At 39.9% G+C, this 25,338-nt stretch overlaps 1 protein-coding gene across 3 annotated transcripts in view; it reads right to left on the bottom strand.

Moving 5' to 3' along the window:
* The window catches only part of ELOVL7 (ELOVL fatty acid elongase 7), a 69,779-nt gene that overhangs the window by 7,546 nt on the left and 36,895 nt on the right, over window positions 1-25,338 (bottom strand). For 2 of the 3 annotated variants that reach the window (XM_059060981.2, XM_067031012.1), the window contains exons 2-6: window positions 16,969-17,066; window positions 9,824-10,014; window positions 6,074-6,154; window positions 4,894-4,950; window positions 2,535-2,640 (exon numbers count right to left, since the gene is read on the bottom strand). In XM_059060981.2, the coding sequence (XP_058916964.1) occupies window positions 2,535-2,640; window positions 4,894-4,950; window positions 6,074-6,154; window positions 9,824-10,014; window positions 16,969-17,032 (499 nt within the window). In that variant the 5' untranslated portion in view covers window positions 17,033-17,066. The remainder of the gene's footprint in view (window positions 1-2,534; window positions 2,641-4,893; window positions 4,951-6,073; window positions 6,155-9,823; window positions 10,015-16,968; window positions 17,067-25,338) is intronic. The other variant, XM_059060982.2, reaches the window with a different exon arrangement.

The raw sequence follows: 25,338 nt of genomic DNA on the forward strand, positions 1-25,338 counted from the left end.
CGCACATAAACGAAGACCCAACACAGCCAAAAAAAAAAAAAAGAAAAGAAAAGGTGGATTGCTATCATCCCAGGGAGGAGTACAATAGGCAAACAGGAAATTAAATACTAGATAGAGATCAGCTGTGCTCAAGTTTTTGAAAGGACAGTTTAAACTGGACAGTTTTATTCTAGGAATGAAAGCCAATGCCACACCACACTTCTGGGAATAGCTCAGCTCTTGTTGCTGTGCTTGTCACTGAACAGATATCAGGTGTGCTGTACAAGTGTTTACTAGGTTCCACACATGAGACTGAGCAGAAGTGTCAACTCATGGGACATACGAGAGAGAAGAAAACATTCTTTTCTATCGCTTGCATTTTGTAAAGCAGAAGGGGAATTGAGGTGTGGACAATGAATCCACTACAAAGTGCTTAATGTACATGGTAACATTGAAAAATTGAGGAATATTATATGTTTAAATGTTCATTATTGAAAGCATTGCTTGTTTTTTAAATGGAAACCAGACTATCAATGGATTTAAAGAGAGAAATTAGAAAAATGCTCAACTCTATTCTTCAAATAAAATTTATTTTTTTCCATTATAGAACCAACAGATATTCAAACTAGAAAAATTAGAAGATGCATAAAGAAGGAGAGGGAGACCACTTTTGTGTCGATTTCTCTAAATCACTGTTTTTGGGGTATTGTCTTCTTATATATTTTTAATCTATACTTATTTTTCAGTGTTGTAATAGAATAATCTGGTCTCAGGGAAGAAATCTGAATAAATAAGTTCTAAGGGTGTGAAAATACCTTGTCCAGCATACTTTAAAAACAGAATAGTAAGAATAGTCATCTATTTCTGATAATTTAGGAGCCAAGCTTCTTAACAAAAGTTTGAGCTAAATGTCTTTCAATATCATTTGCATTTCACAATTATAAACACAAGACATCATAACCATTCTATTACTGGATGTTTAGGTATTTTCTAATTTTCACCAAACAAAATAGCATTAAGAAATATCACTGTTGGGCTTCCCTGGTGGCGCAGTGGTTGAGAGTCCGCCTGCCGATGCAGGGGACACAGGTTCGTGCCCCGGTCCGGGAAGATCCCACATGCCGTGGAGCGGCTGGGCCCGTGAGCCATGGACGCTGAGCCTGCGCGTCCGGAGCCTGTGCTCCGCGATAGGGGAGGCCACAACAGTGAGACGCCCGCATACCACCAAAAAAAAAAAAAAAAAAAAAAAAAAATACCACTGTAGAAAGAACTGAGAGGCACAATATACATGTGAGAAAAAATAAAAACATAGAAAGCAAAGAAAAATAATGGAGATTAAATAACTACCTTCAATTTGTAAAATGGACACAGATGAGACTATCTTGTTATAATGTGAGTTAAAATTTTAAATTAACACATATATACATTATAAGAAAAACAACTACATTTCCTTTAAAAAAAAATCCTCAACAGATAAATGCCAATTTGGGGCAAGGAGCTACTTTACATGCTGGAAAATCTGATGCCCTTAGGCGAAGGTAGGGACAGCCCTTCCAGCTCCCCTAGATCCTGCCGTCTTCTTCTAGCCACTGGCTTATCCATGTCCCCTCATGCTCTGTCTGAGACATGCAGAATTTTTCCCCATGCCTAGAGAGTCTAAAACTCAAACAAGAGTTCCTCAATTGTGGTTTCTCTTTCGTTTTAGTCTCACCAAGTCAGAATGCCCAATAGAGTTGAGCTCTTCACAGAAATGTTAAAGCTTTGTCTAGTATGGGCTGCAGGCTTATATGAAGACTTCTAAAACTGAAGAAACTAGCATACATAAATCCCCCAAACAACCTTTGCTAGTAAGACTATATCCTTCAGGATATCACTTATTTAAAAATTTATGATAGGTAAAATTACTTACCTTTCTGTTTTCTCATATTCTAGATGTTCAGAAGCATAAAATCAAAACCAGCTAAAGAACCTGTTTGCCAAGCTTTTGAGTTAAACTATTTTTGACCTAAAAAACAATATCAAAACATCCTTTACTATGGTAGGATGTTTAGGGAAGGTAGGACAACTGCAATTTGACACATCTTTACAGAGTTTTCAGGAACTGGGATGTGTATCAGTTTTTGGAAATTTGAAAGCAAAGAAGACATGGAACTTGAGATAAACATTCTAACTTCCTGGAAACACACAAGGAATAAGTTATCTAACTATATTCCTATAAAACCAAGGATTTTGCCATTTTATTTGTTATTTATTTAAAAATAGTTATAGAACTATATAGGAAAAGAATAAAATCCAAACAAAACAACTAAAGGATATGTGTAGAAGACTATACCCAAAGGTCTTACATAATTAAGAGTATTGGGGGGTGGCGGGGAGATCTAGTTAGGAGTCCTTTGTTTATGTTTCAGATAATTAATGAAAGTCAGAAGTTTGATCAAAGTGATTCTTTGATGTTTTGAGATTCTTTTAAACCACATTTAAGGACAGAATTTATGCTTATAGCATACAGAAACGTAATCAATTATAACACATGATCCCAACTCTCCCTTGGCTACCTGCAGCAAATTTGACTCCAAACCACCAGGTCCATGGCATGATGGTATGATGGAAGACATGCAGGAAAGTCACTTGACTACTTTTCTTACGCAGAACAAAAAAGATCTGAAATAATTTAAAGAAAATCAAGTTCATATAAAACCATGCAATAATTTATCTAGTGTTACAAAACTATTGGCAAAGTGCAAACTATTCCATGTCATAATGTGCTTTGAAAGAGTTGCCTTACAGAATGCCTATAGAAGCAGCTGATTTTCTAAGAGGCAGCTCAAAAGCTAATAAGTATGAGAGAACTTAGGTATGATGCCTAGTCATGCAAGAATCAATAAAAAGGTGAAAAGATATTAAATGAAGATTTAAAAATCAAAGATATAAAGTGAAGAATATGACCAAAAATTACTGAGAAAACGTTATTGGTTTAAAAAAAAAACCACGTGGATTTTGAAATATATGGGGAAGCAGAGACTTTTAAGTCCTAGGACTGAATTTCTACACTGCTCCCTAACACATCCTACCAATTTAGATAAGGGGTTAAGCAAACTAAAAGAGGACTTGTAGCAAATCAGAAGTTAGCAAATTCTTATTAAAGAAAGAGGAAGAGGGAACTACTTGAAGAGTTAATTGGGGAAGTAGGGGTGGAAAAGAAAGCAAAGCAGCTTAGGAAAAATGAGAAGGGCAACAAAGGCACCATCCAGATTGAATGTATCCAGTGGTTTACAGAAATGACAAACAAAGAGGTAGAATAGGAAGGCTTTGTGGAGGGGGGGGGGTTCAAAAAATATTCAAAAGCAGAATTAAATGTTCAAAAATATTCAAAATGCAGAAGACCAGTGATGAGTTAGACTTCTAAGTACAGGACTAAACAGAGTAGCAGAAACAAAAGCATTCCTAAGAGTAGTTGAGAAATGTGGTTCAGGGAAGAACACAGAGCAGCAAGTTTCCTTATGGAAGCTGAACCTGAGAACATGCAAAGCAGGAACGATGAAGTCAAAATACATTTGCTTATGCACGTGGAGGAAGGCAACACGGTGCAACAGAAAAAGCCATAAACCAGCAATCTGGGGTCCTAGTCCTAGTCAGTAGCAGTGTTCCTCTGGACAAGTCTTATAACTTTCTGGCTTCCATTTCTCTTCAGATTTAGTGCTCCAGGCTAGGTCAATGGTTCTCAACCCTGTCTGCGTATTACAATGACCAAGAAGGTCTGTGTTTTGTTTTTAAATAACCATTCCTGGTCTCTAACTCCAGACCATCTGACACCAAATCTCTGGGGGCAGGGCCCAGGTTTTTGTTTTCTAACGCAGTTAGGTCTCCAGCACCACAGTGGTTGAGAGCCACTGGACTACAGCAGGGGCTCTTGAAGTGTGGACTCTGGACCAACAGCAATAACAGCACCTGAGAACTTGAGAGAAATGCAAATTCTTGAGCCCCATCGAACACCTACTGAATCAGAAATTCTGAGGGTGGGACCCAAGCACATGTGTTTTTAATGAGTCCTCCAGGTGATTCTAATTCATGCTAAAGTTTGAGAACCACTGGATTCTACACTCACTAAATTCTCCTTTCTAATTCTAACATTACGTGCAGCCAGCTGAGAAGGTAAAGCATGTTGAAATTTGCTACCAGAAATGTAGTGGTATATATTCTGAAGAGAGAAAACACGTGTCAGTCTTAGGCCCCGAACTGATTCCAGATAAATAAGATCCACATGCCACAAAGATAAAATAAATAGCCAGCTTTCCTTTGTTTCTGGAAATAAAGGTGCATGGCTTTCTCCTCTCATCATGGATCCTAATCCATGGCACTTGCTTTTCCCAGGCCTAGTCACTCAAAGTCAGAGTTGATACTCAGGAAGGGAGAAGACCCGTAAACAAGGACTTCAGAAAGGCAGATGGAAATAGTTTTGATGTTACCAAAATTACTGATATTCCAGGGATAAGCTAACATTCTAGTGTAAGTTTATGAATTCCGAAGCATTTATCCTCTTAAAGGAGTATGGATAACACAGTGCTTTGTTATAAAGAACCAAAGGCAACATATTCTCTGCTCTTTGCTTCTTGAACTTACTTCACAAAACAACTGTCATCCATCTATATAGAGACATAGCTTTGTAGTATATGTGTTAGTTACATTCTTATCTTAACCAGGTGGTAGATATATAAGAAAATCTTTTGGCATTTGCAAAAGGCTGAAAAATAAGTTTATCCTATTCTCTAAAATAACTGATAATAAAAAGTAAAAGATAATGAGGTCTGCCTGAGGAAGAGAGATAACCAAAGTTATAAGACAACTGTACACTCACGGTTTATTGCTTTCATTGAAACATCAAACATTTACCAAACGTGATGATTACATACTCACAGTATCTAAGAGCTCAATAAATTTGGAGAAGTAATAAAGCCAGCAGGTGCGTGCCATCTGCAGAAACACACATAGATATGAATTTATTTATTTATTTTTACATGGAAGAAAATTTTATTTTTTCTAATTTTGGCAAAATTCACATTACATAAAATTTACGATCTTAACCATTTTAGAGTGTACAGTTTGGTAGCATTAAGTACATTCACATTCTTGTGCAACCATCACCACCATCTATCCACAGAACTCTTTTCCTCTTATAGGACTGAGACTCTGTACCCATTAAACAGTAAGTCCCCATTGGTGAATCCAGCCCCTGACAACTACCATTTTACTTCCTATTTCTGAATCTGATTACTCTGTGTACCTCGTATAACAGAATCATACAGTATTTGTTTGTCCCTTTGTACCTAGATTATTTCACTTAGCATAATGTCCTCAAAGCTCAACCACATTGTAGCAGTTGTCAGAATTTCCTTCCTTGTTAAGGCTGAAAAATATTCCATTGTATGTATATACCACTATTTGTTTAACCATTCATCCCTTGATGGACATGTGGGTTGCTTCCATCTTTTGGCTAATGTGAAGAATGCTATGAACAATGGCGTACAAATATCTCTTTGAAACCCAGCTTTTAATTCTTCTAGGTATATACCCAGAAGTAGAATTGTTGGATCATATGGTAATTCTGGGGTTTTTTGGGTTTTTTTTTGCGGTACGCGGGCCTCTCACTGCTGGGGCCTCTCCCGTTGCGGAGCACAAGCTCCGGACGCGCAGGCTCAGCGGCCATGGCTCACGGGCCCGGCCCAGCCGCTCTGCGGCACGTGGGATCTTCCCGGACTGGGGCACGAACCCGTGTCCCCTGCATCGGCAGGCGGACTCTCAACCACTGCGCCACCAGGGAAGCCCGGTAATTCTGTTTTTTGAGGAACCAGTCATAAATTTACTTTTAAATCCAAGAAATTCAAAAAGAAAAGCACCAGTTTTCATTTTATAGAAAATTATACACCTGAATTTCTTTGATTTTTTTTCTTGTAATTTTTAGCTTTTTCTCTCAACACATATATTCTGATAATTGAGTCATTTACTCATTCTGATTTCACATTCAGTGTTTACAAATAGAGTCCAAAAAGTTTTAACGTTGATTTTGTGTTACAAGTTTTTCCAAAAAGAAACTTACCCTCAATGCTGTAGGCGAGCGTGAATAGTCAACAATTTCACATCGAAAGGAATAACCTGTACCCCAGCCAGACATCACAAACTGCAAGAGAGCACATGCATATTAAAGAAGGAAATATTTGCTCAACGTCTACAATGAAGGTAGTTTTGAGTATGTCTCTTCATTACATTCTCAGCTGAGTCAGCAGTCGGTGCAGAAGGAAAGGCGGGCTAGAACAATTACAAACCCGGAACTCACTTGATATCAAAGCATCAAGAGTTTTCAAACTGATTCACTTTGTTATAAAGCAGAAACTAACCCACCATTGTAAAGCAATTATACTCCAATAAAAATGTTAAAAAAGAAAAGAGTTTTCAAAATTGTAAAGTCACATTTATATAAACTGTGGTACTAACTAAAATGGCTATTTCTTGGAATGATTATTCTAATATAGTGGGGAACAAAATACTAGGAATGTTTTGTTTGAACAGCAAATACTGGTAAGTGCTTGACCTTATGTACATCTCTATGTGCCTGTGCCTATGTCTGTGTACTCTCAAAGGGGTGACTAAGTCTGAATTCAGTCTTTTCTGATAATTTCCAGCCTTTGTAATTAGTCAACAAATAAATGAGCAAAGCAACTTTCTCAATGTACTCATCCGATGGATGCATCAACTGGGTTTTTCCTGTCTTGGATAGTGGATGTAACGTGAAGTGATAGTCCCATAGTTTTTAAATCAAGATCAACCAAATACAAGACTCACGTATTAGTTTTGCTTTGGATTCACATGACAAGTAAGAGATGAAAATACTAACAAGAAAGTGCAGTCTGGCAAGCCTTAATTCCAACACACCCACGAAGTGACCTTAGGCTAGTGGTGAGAAGAAAAAGCCTATTGTTGATAAATCTGGACCTTAACTCAAAGATTACATTGACATTCTTTCAGTCTGAAGGTGGGAAGGTCTCCTTTTAAAATAGTACCTGAAAATGAAAAACTAAGCGTTCTAATTTAAAATTAACATTTATATTAAATGGTTGGCTTACTTTAGTGTTCTGACAATATGACCAGTTCATCTCTGGAGTCCTATTCTCACAAATGCCAACATCTTCCCTAGGATGTCTTCTTTCTCAGCATAAGGATTATATGATTTTCTATTATATTACAAGTTTGCACTTTTAATTACTGTTAAAGCTGAAATGACAACTTTACAGTAAATTAACTTCTAAAGGCAAAAGTTTATGAGGCATAATCAGAATGACATTTTAATGGTAAAAAGAAAAGAAACGAAGAAGAAAAACTACTTAGACCGTGTTATTTAAAAACACTATCCTCTTTGATTGATACTAACTCCTAGCTTGATTTGTAATATAAATTAATCACACTATTAACTTGGTAAATTATGAAATCTTGAGAATTAAGATTCAGAAAAGTATAAGACATATATCATGGGTGAGAAAAGTATCTTACAAAAACAAGTCAATGAATTTTCTCAAAGGAACAAGGGAATGTGGTACAGAAATAGTTAAATCTGTTTTACAAAATCCTGATCTGTCAGTGAGCATCTTCCTATTCTTAGGCTTCTCACTGTTGTGGCCTCTCCCGTAGCGGAGCACAGGCTCCGGACGTGCAGGCTCAGCGGCCATGGCTCACGGGCCCAGCTGCTCCACGGCATGTGGGATCTTCCCAGACCAGGACACGAATCTGTGTCCCCTGCATCGGCAGGCAGACTCTCAACCACTGCGCCACCAGGGAAGCCCCATCTTCCTATTCTTTTGCACTTGGACTCACTTCTGACTGATGCAAGTAACACTCTTAAGTCCATCTACTCAGATGGTGATGACTGATTCCCCATGCTACCCTATGCCAAACAAGTGTTGCACCAAATAGGAGAAGCTGTGGGTGGTATATAGCCTTCTGCAGGGTCTTCACTGGTCTCTCTTTATTTCTTGACTGGTGCCAAGTAACTAGCACATTCAAACAATCACTATAAAATGAGACATGTGGGTTCCTTTAGTCTGATGTACTTCCTCTCACCTTACTCATATTTGCCCTAACATCCCTAGTAGAGGGGTTCACTCTGTAGAGCAAATGTAATCGTGCCCCACCCAATAAACCATGTGTTTGAATGTGTCCTGGAGGTGACGTGCTGCTCAGCTGTCAAAACTCTTTGTTTAAACAGAAAGTAGAACTTAATGCTTTCCTGATATTAAGTTTAAGAACATTCCCAAAGCCTGCAGAGCTTTTGACATATATGTCTATATTTTAGGCTTTCACAAAGGAAGAGTAATAATTTATATTTGGCAGGTAAAAAACCCCAAAACTGCAGGTAAGTTACTCTAGTATTACTGGTTAATGGGAGATAGATTCAGATATCTCAGATTCAGATATTCTCAAACCTTTTATGTTGTAATTGCTAAATAGAAACCAAAACTTACTGGTTATAACTGGATTCCTTCCAGAGGAATATATTTGGGGACGTCACATTCAATGGTACAACCAGACACAGAGCATAAAGGGATATGAGAGACAAGGTCAATCCTGACTCTATAAAATGAAAGAAGTGAGGCCCAGAGAATTTAACTGACTAGTTCAAAATCAGGTAGCTAGTTAGTAGTGCAACTGGGACTAACTAGTCCCTGGTCTCCTGGCTTCCAGGTCTGTTCTTAGCACTGTCCTATAGTAGGCGATATCCCATCTCTGATAACTTGCCCAAAGTATGTATTTTTTCTGCTCCCTAGCTCTATTCTATTACTCTTTCCCTTTCAGTTGCTTATGCTCCAGAAAGGACAGTAAGGTGACCTGTGAGTTAATTTTGGAAATAAATTAGAAGGCAGCAAAGGAAGTCCAGACTTCAGGAAGGCCATGAGAAATGAGGCCAGAGCAGATTTAAGGTGATCTGATCAGGTGGATCCGTGGCAGGAATCAGATTGGAAAGATGCATGTGCAGAGGCCGTGGTGTCTAGAGAGGCTGGAGAGGTCATATGAGGCCCTCCTGGGACCCAGCTGTGAGGAAGCATAGGCTATGCTGCAGAGGAATAAGTAAGGAGAATAGGATGAGGAAGCCAGCCAGCATTGGAAGAGAAGCAAGAAATCCCAGAAAAGCAGGTAAGGGAGGGTGGCTAAGACTTGTAATCAGCAGAGGGGAGAGAGAGAATTCATGAGTCTGCTTTTGGGTCCTAGAAGTTCTCCACCTCTCTTATTGACAGTTAAGGGACAGCTTCCCTCACCTACTGCTTTGTATGAGTCTAAGTTCTCTGTCCCCCACAAAGCCCAGCTAAATCAAACCAAACAGTCTACCGCCTAATAGGTCATCAGGGCATGCAGAACCCAAAGCTGCTACCATGATGATGTCAACTCATTAGAGTCAGGATGAGCTCTGATGTCAGACCAACCTGGATTCAAATATCAGTCTTCCACTTACCAGCTACACTACTTTGGGTAAGTTATGTAATTTCTCCAACTCTGAGTTTCGTTAAAATTTAACATTTATGGATTCATTCAATCCTCTTTTATGGCTAACTGCGTGCAAGTCCCTGGACTTAATTTTCTCACCACCTGTGAGGCAGACTATACTGAGATCCTCTAAGGAGTTCAATTATCTGGTCTATATAAAACAATTTTTTGACCAACACCTACTCTAGTGAGCTAAGTTTCTGAAATTTCTTAAATCTTGGAGAGTTACCCTTACAGTCATAACAAGAAACATGATGACAGACAAACATAAAGACTCAGGCAAAATTCTCCCATTAGGAATACTGAAGACACTTGCCTCATAACACATATACACAGAAAAGAGTACTATGAAAAAATTGTACGTTATCATCGCTTTCTTGAGTTCAAAGGGCTTTCGATTCTCCATGAGCTTTGGTCCCAGGGATGTGACAAAATAGACATAGAGTCCCAGGATGATGGTTTGTGGCAGAGGCGAGGACATGAGGAGCCAGTCTTCAACTCTTGGATCTAAGAGAAAAACAAGGTGTAAGTACACATCCATTTAGCCAAGAGATAACTGACAGTAACCAGCATTTAAGTGAGCAACTACATCCTAACGCTGACGGTGGACTATCTGGTCAGTGATCACTGCTATCTTTAGGATGTGCCAAGGGAAATCACCAGGGATTGTGATGGAGCTCGAAACAGTGAGGCTCAAAGGGCAAAAGGAGGTAGTGGTTACCAGAACCCAGGAGAGAGCCATATGGAGAAGCCCTTCTGGTGAGGTGCTGTGACCTTCAGTTGAGGAATTCAGCCAGCACAGCAATCCTGCAAATAAGGGGCCAGGGAAATCAATACCCCAGCCTCCCCCTCCTCCCTCTCTCTCCAGTCATGGAACTCAACCAGAAACCAGAGGGCAGGGGAGCAAGCCCATGGATGTAGTTCATCCTGGTCATTCTACCAGGGGTACACAGTTGACTTTGGAGAACAGAAGACACCCAGCAAACTTTTATCATCTGTCTAGAACCACTAGTAACATGTTAGAGTTTCTCCATCCAGACATGCTTTTATATATATATAAATGTTTGGTTTTGCTTTTTCTTAACTTTCTTCTTTCCCCAAGAAAACTGGGGGAAAGTGTTCTGTATACTGTATCATACAATTGAAAGGGGCTTTAGCATCATTTAAGTATCTAAAGTGTGGGTTCTAGGTGTCCCAAATGTGGGCTAACCAATCTGATATTTTAAACAAAAACAAATAAAAAAGTACTAGCCTCATAACCATGTAAAAATGAAATTCATGTGGTCCCTGCTAGTTCCAGGCCATGAGAATTAGATCAATTAAAACTTGCAACTCAAGATGAAATGTGATTAATTCTATAATCTTAAGTAGTTCGGGTGTCATTTTACTAAATTGCCTCATGAAGCCAGAATATTATAAAGGAAAATATGTATGGACAAGTTTCCAAGTACATCTGACTCAAAATTGACTCTTGACTAACCTTAGGCTGCTAAATACCATCATTCTTGTTAATTGGGAAAAAGGGTGGGGGGAATACAGCCCTTGCCCACTGAAACTGCTAATGATGTGGCCAATTACCAAAAAAACGTTGAATATCCCTTCACGTCTGACTTCCTACCCAATGCAAAAATTTCTTCAATAGACTCCACACCTGATCACTCACTGGGCCTCAATTTTATTGCTGGAAAGTTCACATTTGATACTCAGATATACCAGGGCATGGCTGTAGCTATTAAAGGTGATTTATTCTATACTCAAATGGGCTTCCCCCCAAAATACCGACAGATGCCCTATCTCGAAATAATACATAAGCCAAAAGTCAGCTCTAGGAGGGACCCCAAGATATTTAGGAATTTAATGTACGATAAAGAAAGCCTCATAAGCAAGCAGGAAGGGAGAGACGATCCAGTAAATAGGAAAACTGAATACTTGGGAGAAAGAGTTTGTGCCTTACCTTGTATCCTATCCAAGCATGTCCCAAACTATGCAATATAAGAAAGCTATTTAAAGTCTTTCCACAAGAAGTGGGGAAAGGCTACTAGAAATGCTAGGTTAAACAAACAAGTGCCTTTCTGCAGGATTTCTTAGTGCTTCATGTTTGTTGTGAATTGCCAAGATGAGAATGGCGGTGTGCAGCATTCCCCAAACTTACTTGGCCATGGAGCCCTGATTTTTTGTCGACTACTATTTAACACCTTGTAGAACTAACACTCTGTGGAGCACCGTTTAGGAAAGATAGCCCTTTGCCAAAATAAATTTATAAATGACGGATTTTTCCATCAGTGGGTAATCCAAACCTTAAACATATGAATATCATAAACCATATTAATATGTCTAGTTTTTATCTCCAATGAAATAAAGACTTAAAACCAATACTAAAAGAAGGCTTCTGGAAGAATGTTAACATTATCCCCTTTGGATGGGGACAGTATGTGTGATTTTTATTTTTTTCTTTTTCTTTATAAGGAATTTTAAATGTTTCTGTTATTAATGGACATCATGGGCATGATTGAAAACTAGTTTTTTTGGCTTTTGTTTTTGTCAGCAAAGGAATTCCTGTATTAGAAATATTTTATTGTACTCTTTCATTAGCTCAGTGGGGACAGGGGCGGGGGAAGGGGTGGTACGCAGGTATCAAATGACATCATATTTCTGTTCTTCTGCTGGTAGCCGTAGGAGAAACAGAAAGCCAGGAAACGCATGCTGGGCTGGCTCATTTTATTTTAAAATGATTTAAATAAATCATTTTTCCTGTAATTTAACATTTTAAGCACACACCTTTTTTTAAGAATCCTGAGCGTGACTTTCCAGTTCTACAGACTTTTTAAAAAATCTTATCTTTTAGGAAAATCTAGCTAATTTAATTTCATATTATTTTCAAAACAAATAACAGGGCTTCCCTGGTGGCGCAGTGGTTGAGAGTCCGCCTGCCGATGCAGGGGACACAGGTTCGTGCCCCGGTCCGGGAAGATCCCACATGCCGCGGAGCGGGTGGGCCCGTGAGCCATGGCCGCTGAGCCTGCGCATCTGGAGCCTGTGCTCCGCAGCAGGAGAGGCCACAACAGTGAGAGGCCCGCGTACCGCAAAAAAAAAAAAAAAAAAGCAAATAACAGAAAAAAACACCAAGCTTTTTCATCCTATTTCAGTCTGAGCTCTGATCCTGGCTCTCACATAACTGACTTGTTATGTGACCTGGGGCCACCGACTTAACTTCTCTGTGCTTAGTTTCCTCATCTGTGAATTGGGCATAAAACAGCATGTAGCTCAGACAGGATTTAGTGAGTTATTTTAAGTAAAGAGCCTGGCACAGCCTCAAGTTGCTCAGTAAGCATGGCTACTATTATTTCAGCAGATCTCAGTTTTGTCAGCACAGCAGAATCACCTCTGGAACATTTATAAACCAAACAGAAAAAAAAAAAAAAAAACACCAAGACTCGGCATGGGTCCCAGGCATCTGTATGTTGAAAAAAGCTGCCAAGGTGACCGTCATGAACCACCAACGTTATAAACCAGGGCTTCAGTGCTTCCTTCACCTACACTGAGGTCCTTAGTGCTCCTCACTAGGTGCTCTGCAATATTCTTTTATGTGATTTCCTTGCCTCCTGACCCAATCGGCTATGTCTTATCTCTATACAACTGCCAAGTTCACTTTCTAGAAGTAAGGCTTTGCTCAGATTATTCCTCTGCTTAAATTAGCTCTCCCTGCTGAGCGAATAAAATTCAAAGTCTTAATATGTCCACGACTCTGATGACTGCTCACTTTTCCTGCCTTCTCTCTCGGCAACAGTGATACCTTTCTGAATAGGGAGCCCACTTCTATGTGAGGCAGGAGGTTCCTGGTGATGAGATGTCTACAAGCCAGGTGGGGCTGGTGACTCGATAAGGGGGTTGTAGAGGGGGTTGCTCGACAATGTTTAAAGTTAATTCTGCCTCAGTCTGTGATCCCACACGTTAGAAAAGGATCAGGGGTCAAGTGAGCTCTGTTCTCCCTAGAGAGGGAGGGAGAGTTTCATGTACCTTGTATTTAGCATCGGAGCTGGGCTTAGGTGTTAGGAGCAGAACCAAGATAAAGGCAGAGGATGGGAGGGCAGGCTGTCTGAGGGCCCATGACCCAGTGATTACCAAAGTTCTGACTTATTAGTGGCCCGATAATGCTTTTCTAAGAGCGTTCTAAAGAGAGAGAGTACAGGAGAGTACGAGGGCCACATGCATAGAATATTAATGAAATTTTCCACCAACTACTTTTAAGAGTGTGTTCGGGGCTTCGCTGGTGGCGCAGTGGTTGAGAATCCGCCTGCCGATGCAGGGGTCACGGGTTCGTGCCCTGGTCCGGGAAGATCCCACGTGCCGCGGAGCAACTAAGCCCGTGAGCCATGGCCGCTAGGCCTGCGCGTCCGGAGCCTGTGCTCCGCAACGGGAGAGGCCACAGCAGTGAGAGGCCCGCATACCGCAAAAAAAAAAAAAAAAAAAAAAAAAAAAGAGTGTGTTCGCTTCTTAAGCAGCATGTACTAGCTCAAAGAGTACACCCTTTTAAAAGTCTAAGCACCAATAAGATGAAGAAGCTGGAAGGAAAAGCAAACATGTACCTCTCATACTTTGTGAAGTACTAAAGGTTCAGAGTGGCAGCAAATCTTACTCAGACATCGTCTTCTTGCAAAAAAATCACAACTATGTCTGAAAAGTCATCATCATTATTATCCAAATGCAAGGAAAGTTGCTTTTCAAACATTAAAAATGTTATAGCGTTGTTTCAAGGTTTGACATCTCATATTTAAGAATCACAATAAACCGTCTTATAACTTAAGTGTTTATTAAACCATTTTTAAATTCTGTAGCTGTGGAATTTTCCACATGAAATAACTATGCATGAACCCCACTTCTCTAGCAGTCAGAAAACCAATGAATATCATTAAATTTTCCAAAGTCTACTCAGGATTAGGGCCAAAGCCAAGAATACGCTTGAAATTCTTGGCACTTGGTCATGCGCTCAGACCTTCGGAGGGTAGGCAAAGTAAAACCGGACTAAGATGGCCAGAAATGATTCCTAATGGCTCTCAGAGATCAATACCACACTAAGCAGAAGCAAAAATCCTCTCCTGATACACACGATAGTGTTCTCATAAAGTTATAAATCTCAACACAAAACATTTTAACCCTTCTAGATTTTGACAGGAAAAGAAAATGTGAAGAAACTTTTTTTTAAAATGATATGCTATATTAAAAGTGTTTGAAGATGGAAATGCTCTATCAGTCATCAACCACCACCACCGTTTGTGTTGGGCTATTTCCCAAACAACAGAGCATTTTCATGCATATTGTCTGGTAGCTGGTGGATACCATTCTCATCTCTGTTTTGCTAACAAAGAAACTGAAACCCACAGACAATAAATACTTTGTTCAAGATCACCTAGCTGGTTCACAGTAGTGTCAGAACTTAAATCTAGGTCTTCTCACTGCACATCCCTACCCTCTCTCCTCTCTCAAGACTTTAAATTAGCTTAGCTTCAGATAGGTAGCATCACCTGCCTCTCTCTCCTCCTCCTCCCTGCACTGTTTGCAACACTGCTTCCAGGGTTCTCCTTGCCTCTCCCTAACCACCTCCACCCCTTTGTCTTTCCTTTTTCTGACCTAATATTACTGAGCTTTCCAATGTAAGTATTCCTAATAAAAATAAAGTGTTGACCCATGAATAAAAGTGGAAGTGGAATTCAGAAGTAGTTCATCTTAAAACATTTTATACTTCTAGCACTATACAGATACTCATCATCGTCTAAATCTGTTTGGCTCTTGAGTTAAGATATTGATTACCTGAATTTCTTGGGTTCCTGCAATTGGGATAGTTAATAGCAAGAGTTGTATAGCAAGGGATCTATTCTTCCAAGCAGGTCTATTTTAAAAAATGCACCCAAATCTACTTGGTTTTCAAGGTTAAATTGTGAGAGTTCAGGTAGCAAGTTACACCTCTACTTTGAAAAGAAATTAAAATATCCATATTTTTAAAAATAAATAAATAAAAACCATGAGAACAAAACAAAAAAATTAGTTTTTAAATTACTGAATTTATGAGAACTACTGTAAACCTTCAGAGAAAGATGACCTCTAAAGAAACCTACAATTCTCTGTACCATTACATAAGTTGAAAAACTAAGGAAAAAAATGAGAAAATATAAAAATTCCCTTAACTCTCCATTCACCAGAGTGAAGCTTCTCTATTTATGGGATCTCTTTCAGGTTCTTGGCATTCTTCAGGGGCAAAACTGTTAGGACCTTTTTCAGTGAAATACGATTGGTCTTCAGTAGTCTACTGAGAAAGACAGCAATCATGAAACACTGTATCTTTGCTGAAATCAGTGTAAATTGGAATATAATTTCAATTGTGGTAGGTATCAAGAGGTGACACTTTTCCTCCTGAATTTGGTGAACATGTGATTACTAATTGATGGGTAAGAACTAATCTGAAGTGGTGATGGTGGTGAATATGTGGAAAGTAATTCAAATGTGAAATGTCAGAATACTAATCCTATAGGAAACATAGGTTCTAATCTTTTCTGCTAACAACTGACCATGATGTTGGGAAGGTCACATCTCTGGGCCTCAGTTTCTCCAACTCTAACGTGAGGAGGTAGCTTTCACGATACCTAAGTCCATCTCAGCTTTAAAATGTGCTGATTTCTATCTATTTAAAAAAAATTTACCTTTGTCATATTACTAACACATTTCGTAGTAGTTATAAAAGCAACACACATTTGTGTGGTTTAAAAACATCTAGACAGACATAGATAAGGAAATAGAAATTACCCATAATCCTACCACACAGAGATAATTGCTAACCCTCACAAAAAAAATACATGTGGTGTTTTATAAGCTGCTTTCATTTAAAGTATTTTAAACTTGCTATGGCATTAAATGTTCTTCAACAACATTGATTTTTACTCTTTTAATGGGCAAGGGGAGAATTACTCTGGGCATTCTAGAATTACTCAGGGGTTACCCTAGGAAACGCTCCCCATCCTTTCTGATACGCCCCTGGGGGCTGTGGCCCTTCCCACTCAAGAGTCATCCTGGACAGAGCCATTGTTGGCAGTAACTGTTATTTCCCTTAGGAGCATTAGGGCAGAATCAAGCCTAAGAGACCCGTGCCTCCAAAATCACTTCTAATGGCTACTGAGTTGGAATGTACCATCATTTATTAACTAATTCCCTTCCTTGGATATTAAAGCTATCTTCACTATTATAAACATCGTAATGAACATCATCTGTGTACCTCTATCTTTGTACATATCTTCAGTGAAATCTTTGACACTTCTTCATTAACTAGTAATAAAAATCAATACGTGGGGTGTCAGTGAGGGAGTGTTAAGTTGCAAAGTCTCTCGTTCTGTTTCAATGAAATCCTATTAAATATGGAAATCTGACAGGAAAAAGAAGGATGAGCCATAGTTAAGAAATTTGGTTACTTACCAGCATCTTTGATCCAATTACCATAAAGACGCACGGTCCTCGATGTAAGATCACTGAAGGCCATTTTCCATAGGATCTACTCGCCCTTACAATGGGTTCTTCAGTAAAACAAAAAAGAGATGTGTTTATGATCTACGGATGCAAATAAAGCCAAGTTTCTAGTAATACAATATTAAACATGTTAAAAATTTAATAGGAATAACTGGCAAAACAACAAACTTACTGAGGGTAAATGCATTAGTGAACCACATTAAACCCTGATGCAGTTGCAAACATTTAAGACTTTTCATCATAAGGACAATGCTTAATTCACTCAAAAATCTGATGTTCTATGTACGAGATGCAAAAGGAGTAGGTTATTCTAAGAACTATCATAGGAGCATCTATCTCCCTTTATGGAAACAATATAGGTCAGGAATGGACTGTACCTCCCATGGCAATGTTGAAGTAAAAACACAGAAGAAAGTCAAGACGACAAACCTTCAGAAAAGTTACTCTGATCCAGACTTTTAGCTGACCTTCAGACATAAGAAGATCTTCTATATTCAAGTGTTTATAATTTAAGTGAAATAGAGGTAGAGAGAGGGAGGAAAAGAAGATCTACAAGAGCCAAGGAGAAATTGCCTAGTTTATCTGGACTGATGACAAAAACAGTTGGAAAAAGAAGTCTTTTGAAAAAGACCAATGAGGGAAAACTAGCTCTATCATGTATTAAAAGATATTCTGAATATTCAGTAATTAAAACAGTGTGACACTAGCACATGAAGAGGCAAACCAATGGAATGGAACAGAACATCCAGAAACACACCAAAAACTTTGGGGATTTTAGTACCATATTTTATAAATTCTAAGATGTACACTTTCCCAAATTTTAACATCTCTGAAAACAGCACACACCTTACAAAGGAATGGTGCATCATCAAATGAATAGTAGGTTTGATTTCAAGTCATATGGTGGGAAAATGAAAAGTTCTAGAGACAGCTGGTGGTGACGGTTGCACAAAAATGCAAATATACTTAATGCCATTGAACTTTACACTTAAAAATGGTTAAAATGTTAAATTTTACATTATGTATATTTTACCACAATAAAAAATAAATGCTCTAGGTCTGCAACAGAAAAATTCAGACTTTATTCTAGCATTCTAAGATAAAGACATTTTAGAATATACACATATAAAGTATATATGTATTTTTTTAAAGACATATCGTATATGAGAAAGGTGACAACTCAAACCAGTAGGCACTGAATTACCAGCAATTACTGAGTAAATGGTGTGGTACAACTAGAGAGTCAACTGCAAAAAACAAGTTGGATCCAAAAATTATACTGTAAACCAAGGTAAACTCCAATATATCAAAGATTTATGTAAAAATTTAAAAGAACCATGAAAGTACTAGAGGACAACAGGGAGAACACTTTTATATCCTTGGAGTAGAAAAACTCTTTTTAACTTTGACTTAAAATCCATAAGACATAAGAGAAGACTAACAAATTTAACCATATGAAAATCAAGAAGAAAAAAGGAAAAAACCAAATGACCAACAGAAAAAAAGAAATATGTTCAATTTAGGGGCTTCCCTGGTGGCGCAGCTGTTGGGAGTCCACCTGCCGATGCAGGGGACATGGGCTCGTGCCCCGGTCCGGGAAGATCCCACATGCTGCGGAGCGTCTGGGCCTGTGAGCCTCGGCTGCTGAGCCTGCGCATCCGGAGCCTGTGCTCCGCAACGGGAGAGGCCACAGCAGTGAGAGGCCCGCGTACCGCAAACAAACGAACAAACAAAAAAAGTTCAATTTAAAATACTGACAAGTGCTACTCTCCCCCATATATTAAGAGTTCCTAGAAGCTGATGAGAAAAAGACCTATAAGCCAAGAAAAAAAATGGGCAAATTTCACAGAAAAGGAAATACAAATGCCTCTTAAACATACGAAAAGTTGCTTAACTTTAACCATAGTAAGAAATGCACAGGGCTTCCCTGGTGGCGCAGTGGTTGAGAATCCACCTGCCAATGCAGGGGACACGGGTTTGAGCCCTGGTCCGGGAAGATCCCACATGCCACAGAGCTACTAAGCCCATTCGCCACGACTATTGAGCCTGTGCTCTAGAGCCCGTGAGCCACAACTACTGAGCCTGCGTGCTGCAACTACTGAAGCCTATGTGCCTAGAGCCCGTGCTCTGCAACAGGAGAAGCCACCGCAATGAGAAACCCGGGCACCGCAACAAAGAGTAGCCCTCGCTTGCCATAACTAGAGAAAACCCACGTGCAACAACAGACTCAACACAGCCAAAAATACAATTAATTAATTAATTTTTTTAAAAGTTTTTTTAAAAAAGAAATCTACAACATTTTATTGCATTGGATGGACTAAAGTCCAAAAATTTTTATCAATCAGATGGGCCAAAATCCAAAAATGTGTTCACTCTGTTGGAAGGACTGTGGGAAACTCATACCTTGTTGGTGGGAATGCAAATTAGTATAACCCTTGGTGCAATTTGGCATTATCAGTAAAAAAATATAAACGCATAGTTTTAAGCCAGCAATCCTATTTCTAGAAACTTCTCCTATAGAGATATATGCACATATGCTCTATGACATATATTCAAGCTTATTCATTGTGTCAGTCAGTAAGAGCAAAAAACTGGAAACGAGCCAAATGTCTATTAAAAGTGGACTGATTGGTTAATGATGATATGTCTAACACCAGGAAATACTATGCCATTGTAAATAAGAATGAGGAAGCTCTCTGTGTTCTAACATGGAAAGATATCCAAGATAAATGTCTATGTGAAAAAAGCAAAGGAAGGGACGGAATTTTTTAATAAATTTATTTTATTTACTTATTATTTTTGGCTGTGTTGGGTCTTTGTTGCTGCGTGCGGGCTTTCTCTAGTTGCGACTAGCAGGGGCTACTCTTCGTTGTCGTGGGCGGGCTTCTCATTGTGGTGGCTTCTCTTGTTGTGGAGCACGGGCTCTAGGCGCGCAGGCTTCAGTAGTTGTGGCTCGCGGGCTCTAGAGCGCAGGCTCAGTAGTTGTGGCACGCAGGCTTAGTTGCTCCGTGGCATGTGAGATCTTCCTGGACCAGGGCTCGAACCCGTGTCCCCTGCATTGGCAGGTGGATTCTTAACCACTGAGCCACCAGGGAAGCCCAGGACAGAATTTTTAAATGACTAACTTTTATACAGAAAAGGAATAAGAATATAGATTTCCATTTATTTATATTAGCATACAAGGAACTCTGAAAAGATATCCATGGGGAAGGGATCGGGGTACAAACTGGGCCGAAGGGGTGGAAGGAAGACCTTATACTGTTTGGGTCTTGACTCATGTGACTATATTACCTATCCAAAAATAAAGAATTTAAGTATTTTAAATAAACAAACAAAAAAGAATGGACTCAGCTGCACTTTTGCTGGGACATCGTTGCTTGAACACCCATACACACTTGCACCTAAACATAAAAGAGGGATTTTAATCTTAATGCCTCAAGGATCTGTCCACTCCAGAGGATCTCTCCAAGTCCAGGGTGGTATCTCAGCATGGCCTCTGCTCTGATACATCCAGTGTCCTCAAGCTGAGTTCAGACTCAAATTAGCTATGGTGATGCCAGGAACTTGCCAGAGTCAGCCTGGACTCTGGTTTTCCTGTGGATGATTTCTATAGTGAAGGTGTGATATGGGGATATAGGAGCAGAAGCTCTGGGATCACAAAGACCTTGGTTTGAATCCCACCACTGAAGCTGTGTGACCCTGGGCAGAACTAAAGTGGCATCTGAAAAGTGGCAATTCTACAACCTACCAAGATAAAATAAACTCACAGAGTTGTGTGGAAGACTCTATGAGATAACATATATGTATAAAGTTCAGAGCACAGAATCTGATAAAGAATGAATATTCAATCAAAGTCAGACATCATCATTTGTAGAGATAAGTTGTACCAATTTAAATGGAAAACATCCAGCCAAACTCAGCTGAATGGCAATATATGGCACAAATCTAGAGAAAAGCCTACTGCTTTCATTATAAGAGCTGATATGTCACAAATTATAAATGATTCTTCCCTTGAAGTTTTCCAGTGGTTTTGGTAGGAGTGTTTTAGACCACGATAAAAGCTACTTTCCAGCTCACCTTAACTACTGATGCAACAGACCTGGAGCCATTATTCTCATAATTAAACTGCCAAAATAATGCTGTTTAAATTATTCAGAATCAGAGTGAAAGATTCTACTTTATAGGGCATATGGTGGGCTTACACTTCAAAGTATTAAACTGTTTTCTGTGCAAGCCCTGCCTCCTCTTTTCCCCCCACTCATTCCACACAGGCCATTTTCCTCTCGCCAGCCCTCACTAAAGCACGAAGCCTCAAAGAAACCACAGTCTAATGCAGTTCAGTAATATTCACAGGCAGCAAAGAGAGCTGGCTTTTCTAATTCAAAAGACTATATAAGACTGAGATGGAGGAAGAGTGAGAAGGTCGTCAGAGGAGTAACTCACATGGGAGGGGCGGGCAGAGGGGGGAGGGAGAGGCAGAAGTAGATGCCCTTCAAACAGGTGAAAGGGCGTACTGGAGAGGCAGGAAAGGGATCTGTTGTCTCAAGCTTACTGGAGTGGAACTCTCTCACGGATACTTTCCTTGTAAATAACCTGCCATCCAACAGTCCTTAACCCTTGTAGGCCCACCAGAAGAGAAGGAACCTGCATAATTGTGTAGGGATGCCGCATGAAAAGAAACCTGATCCATTTAGCTTGTTGGAACTAAACAAACTGCTGAGAATTTCCTTTTAAGCTGGGGAAGTGATGGACTGGACGCCAATATTACATTATAGGGACTAGACTAGAAAACTGTTGATAAATGAATTGGGGGCAACCTGAGTTGTCCTATAAATACAGTGCTACCCCCGGGCTAGAGCCAGGCATATCTCCCCCGTCCCAACCCAGAGCTTCCCCCTTAACAGGGAACCTTGATTGCTAGGCAATGGTACATAGATATGGGGAGAAACTTATTCTGTGTGGTGAACATACAGAGATATCTTCTAGCTGACAGCAGAACTAAGACCTTAATAACTGATTTTAAATACTCAGTGGCATAAAATTTCAGATCTGGAGATGCCAGAATAGTCAGGGCTCTCATGAATGTGAAGCAGAGACTTAAAACTCAAAAACAGTAGACAAATTACCAAACCTTCACTATGGGTAGAAGAGATACGCAGGTGCTACAGGGGAAGAGAAAAAGGCTCCCTGCCAGAGCTCAGCCCATTTCCAAAGGCGTCAAATGTATGTGGCAGGATTAGAGTAAACAGGAGCTCACTGACGGGAAGCTGGTGCTGCTATTTCATTGACCAGCACCTGCAACTAGCCCATGAATTCCACTCCTTGTTTTGGACAGTATCACATGGCAACTGGACCACTTGGTAAAGAAGGGACTTAGGGACTTCCCTGGTGGTGCAGTGGTTAAGAATCCGCCTGCCAATGCAGAAGAAACGGGTTCAAGCCCTGGTCCTGGAAGATCCCACATGCTGCAGAGCAACTAAGCCTGTGCACCACAACTACTGAGCCTGCGCTCTAGAGCCCGCGAGCTTCAACTACTGAAGCCCACGCGCCTAGAGCCTGTGCTCCGCAACAAGAGAAGCCACCGCAATGAGAAGCCCACTCACCACAACAAAGAGTAGCCCCGGCTCAACACAACTAGAGAAAGCCCGCGTGCAGCAACTGAAGACCCAACGCAGCCAAAAGTAAATAAACTGTGTTTTTTTTTTAAAAAAAAGGGACTTAATCTGCCCAGACTAGCTTCTTTAGACCTAAATTAAAGATGTCAAGTTCAAATGTGAGAAATCTGCCTGACACCTACAGCTTACCTGGAAACTCTTCAAAGCCACATAGATGCTAACATCAGGACACAGAGTGAGCTTGAGGAATCTGATGACTTTGAGATCTATCTCAACAGGACTCACAAGGTAGCACTCAGCTGGGAGGACTTCTTGCTGGAATTTACTCAAATGGGGATATGACCTTAGGGTTGCCTGTGGTGGGAAGGACCTGGCAGGAGTCCAGAAATCAAAAACCATGGCCAACCATTTACAGGTGGACCCTCATGTAAAAAGATTTGTCCCAAACCTGCAAAATACGCTGGGACATTGTCCCTGAGGGAAAGGAGGATAGAGGCAGCGTATGGCTTTCCTAGGGCATACCCATCATCCCAGAGCAGGGCCCTCTGATTTTCCCTTTCTCTTTTGATGTTTGGGAGGTCCTGGGCTCCCCACTGATCTCTGCTTTTTAAATCAGACATCAGGGACAAACCTGCAAGAATACTTCTGGCTAGCCCCAGATGCTGCTCAGGGACACATAAACTGAAATGAGCTAAGGAAAGTACCAGCAGAGAGATGGAGGTCTGTAATGGAAATAGGGCAGCAGGGTAAGAACAAAACAGCTGACCTGCCTAAGCCTGGGGGAAGGGGATCAGAAACTTTTAAGTGTATTAAAATGTGAGCAATGACTATAAAGTGATCATTTGTTACCAGGGTTTTTCAGCCTCATCTTTCTCGACATTTTGGCCAAACGATGCTTAGTTGTGGGGAGCTGCCCTGAGCAGTGCAGGATTCTTAGCATCAACCCTGGCCTCCACCTACCAGACACCAGGAACACCCCTTCCCCAGCTGAGACAACCAAAAAGGTTTCCAGAAATTGGTGAATGTCCCCTGGGGGGCAAAGTCATCCCTAGTTGAGAAGCACTGGTTTAAAGTAAACTACCAACATTTTTTCATCTAAATAAAAGTAGTTTGCTTCAGGGTAATCACTTTGGCAATTATATATTTATTTCAGTGATACTGTTGTTCAAAGCAGTTTTTGAGCTTTTCTTTACAAATCAACATCAGAATTTTTCAGAATTTCATTTAATCGGCTTTAAGGGAGAAAAATCTTTGTCTACTGCTTCTAAAAATCAAGCTCATAACTAATCATAAGAATGGTTTTGAAGGTAAATGGCTCAAGCTGAGAGCTACATATTGATAAGTGGGGTGGGAATGGGGGAAGTGGAGGTGGCATTATCATAATTTACTAACATTTTCAACTTACGGTTTATAAATTGCAAAGAAACAAATCCAGAAATGTTTAGGGCTATGGCAATATTACTGGAATAAACGTAGAGTAGCCTGAGGTAACTATGTGGGAAGTGAACTTTCCAGCATACTATCCTAAATCCCTTTTCCCTTTGTCATTTATTATGGACGCAAATTAAAGAAAGTAAATCTAGAACATGAACAGACTCGGTGAAAAATTATTTCGTACAGATTTTCAATTTTATTAATTACTATATATATGTGTGTACTGCAATTACACGTACACACACACACACGCAGCAGAAGCAAAAACCACGTCATGTTCCTTACACTTACCATACAGGATTTTGTTTTATTTTAATGCTTCACATACATATATGAACTTGTGTTTCTCTTTGGTATTTCTTTTATCAGCTAGGTTAATGCAAATCGCCTTGGGAATGAAACACAACATAGAAGGCAAAAAACCAGAAAGTTTAATCCTAGATTTTGAGTTACAAAAGCTTAGGTACTTAGCCATACAGAAGAACTCAAGGGCATAGACAAGAGATCTAGGAGGAAACTTCTGAGGTTTTCATGCCTCCTAGCACAGAAAAGCATGCTTCAGGCTTGGGAAAGGAGAGAGTCAGAGGGAAAGCAATTAGTGCAGATCTCAGAGAAAAGGTCAATAAGCCCTAGTGAGGTGCCAAGTAGTATTATGGAAACAGAGGAGAAGGGGTTAGGCTCTGCTGCCTGGGTAGAGCGGAAACAGGTGGCTGATGGGGCCTTAGGCATCCATAGAGAGTTTCTCTTACTCCAGTGTGGTGCAAGGGCAGCAGAGAGTCTTCTAAGTACACTCAATAGATGTGGAAGTATTGCAGAAGAGCTGTAAAAAATGAAGGAATCATGTAGCTTAGCAACAACACAGACCTGTATGGACTAGTGGTCAAAGACCTGATAGGACGCTGGACATCTCAGGGGATGGCAGTGTGGACAGAGGACATGGAAACTAAAGGACCCCTCCTTCTAACTGATACATAAGCTTTTTCTAACTTGCTGAGAGGGGATGGAGAGAGTGGTGGTCACATTTAGAGTTGACTGAAATAGGTTCCTACCATGCCCAAAGAATAAAGAAAGCTTTATTAAAATTAAAAATTAAGCTATAACAAAATAAAATTTTGTTCTTATATTCTGACTTTGTCAAGGGAGGTTTGAAACCATTTACTTTAGGTATGGGATCAGGTCAGTACAAATTTCCTCTCTTCTATACCCCTAATACAAGTGGCTGTCAGACCTGGTTGATTGTCATAATTACGTAGAGAGAGATTTGGATTCA

Source organism: Kogia breviceps, chromosome 4 (assembly GCF_026419965.1).
Source record: "Kogia breviceps isolate mKogBre1 chromosome 4, mKogBre1 haplotype 1, whole genome shotgun sequence".
NCBI classification, from domain to species: Eukaryota; Metazoa; Chordata; class Mammalia; order Artiodactyla; family Physeteridae; genus Kogia; species Kogia breviceps.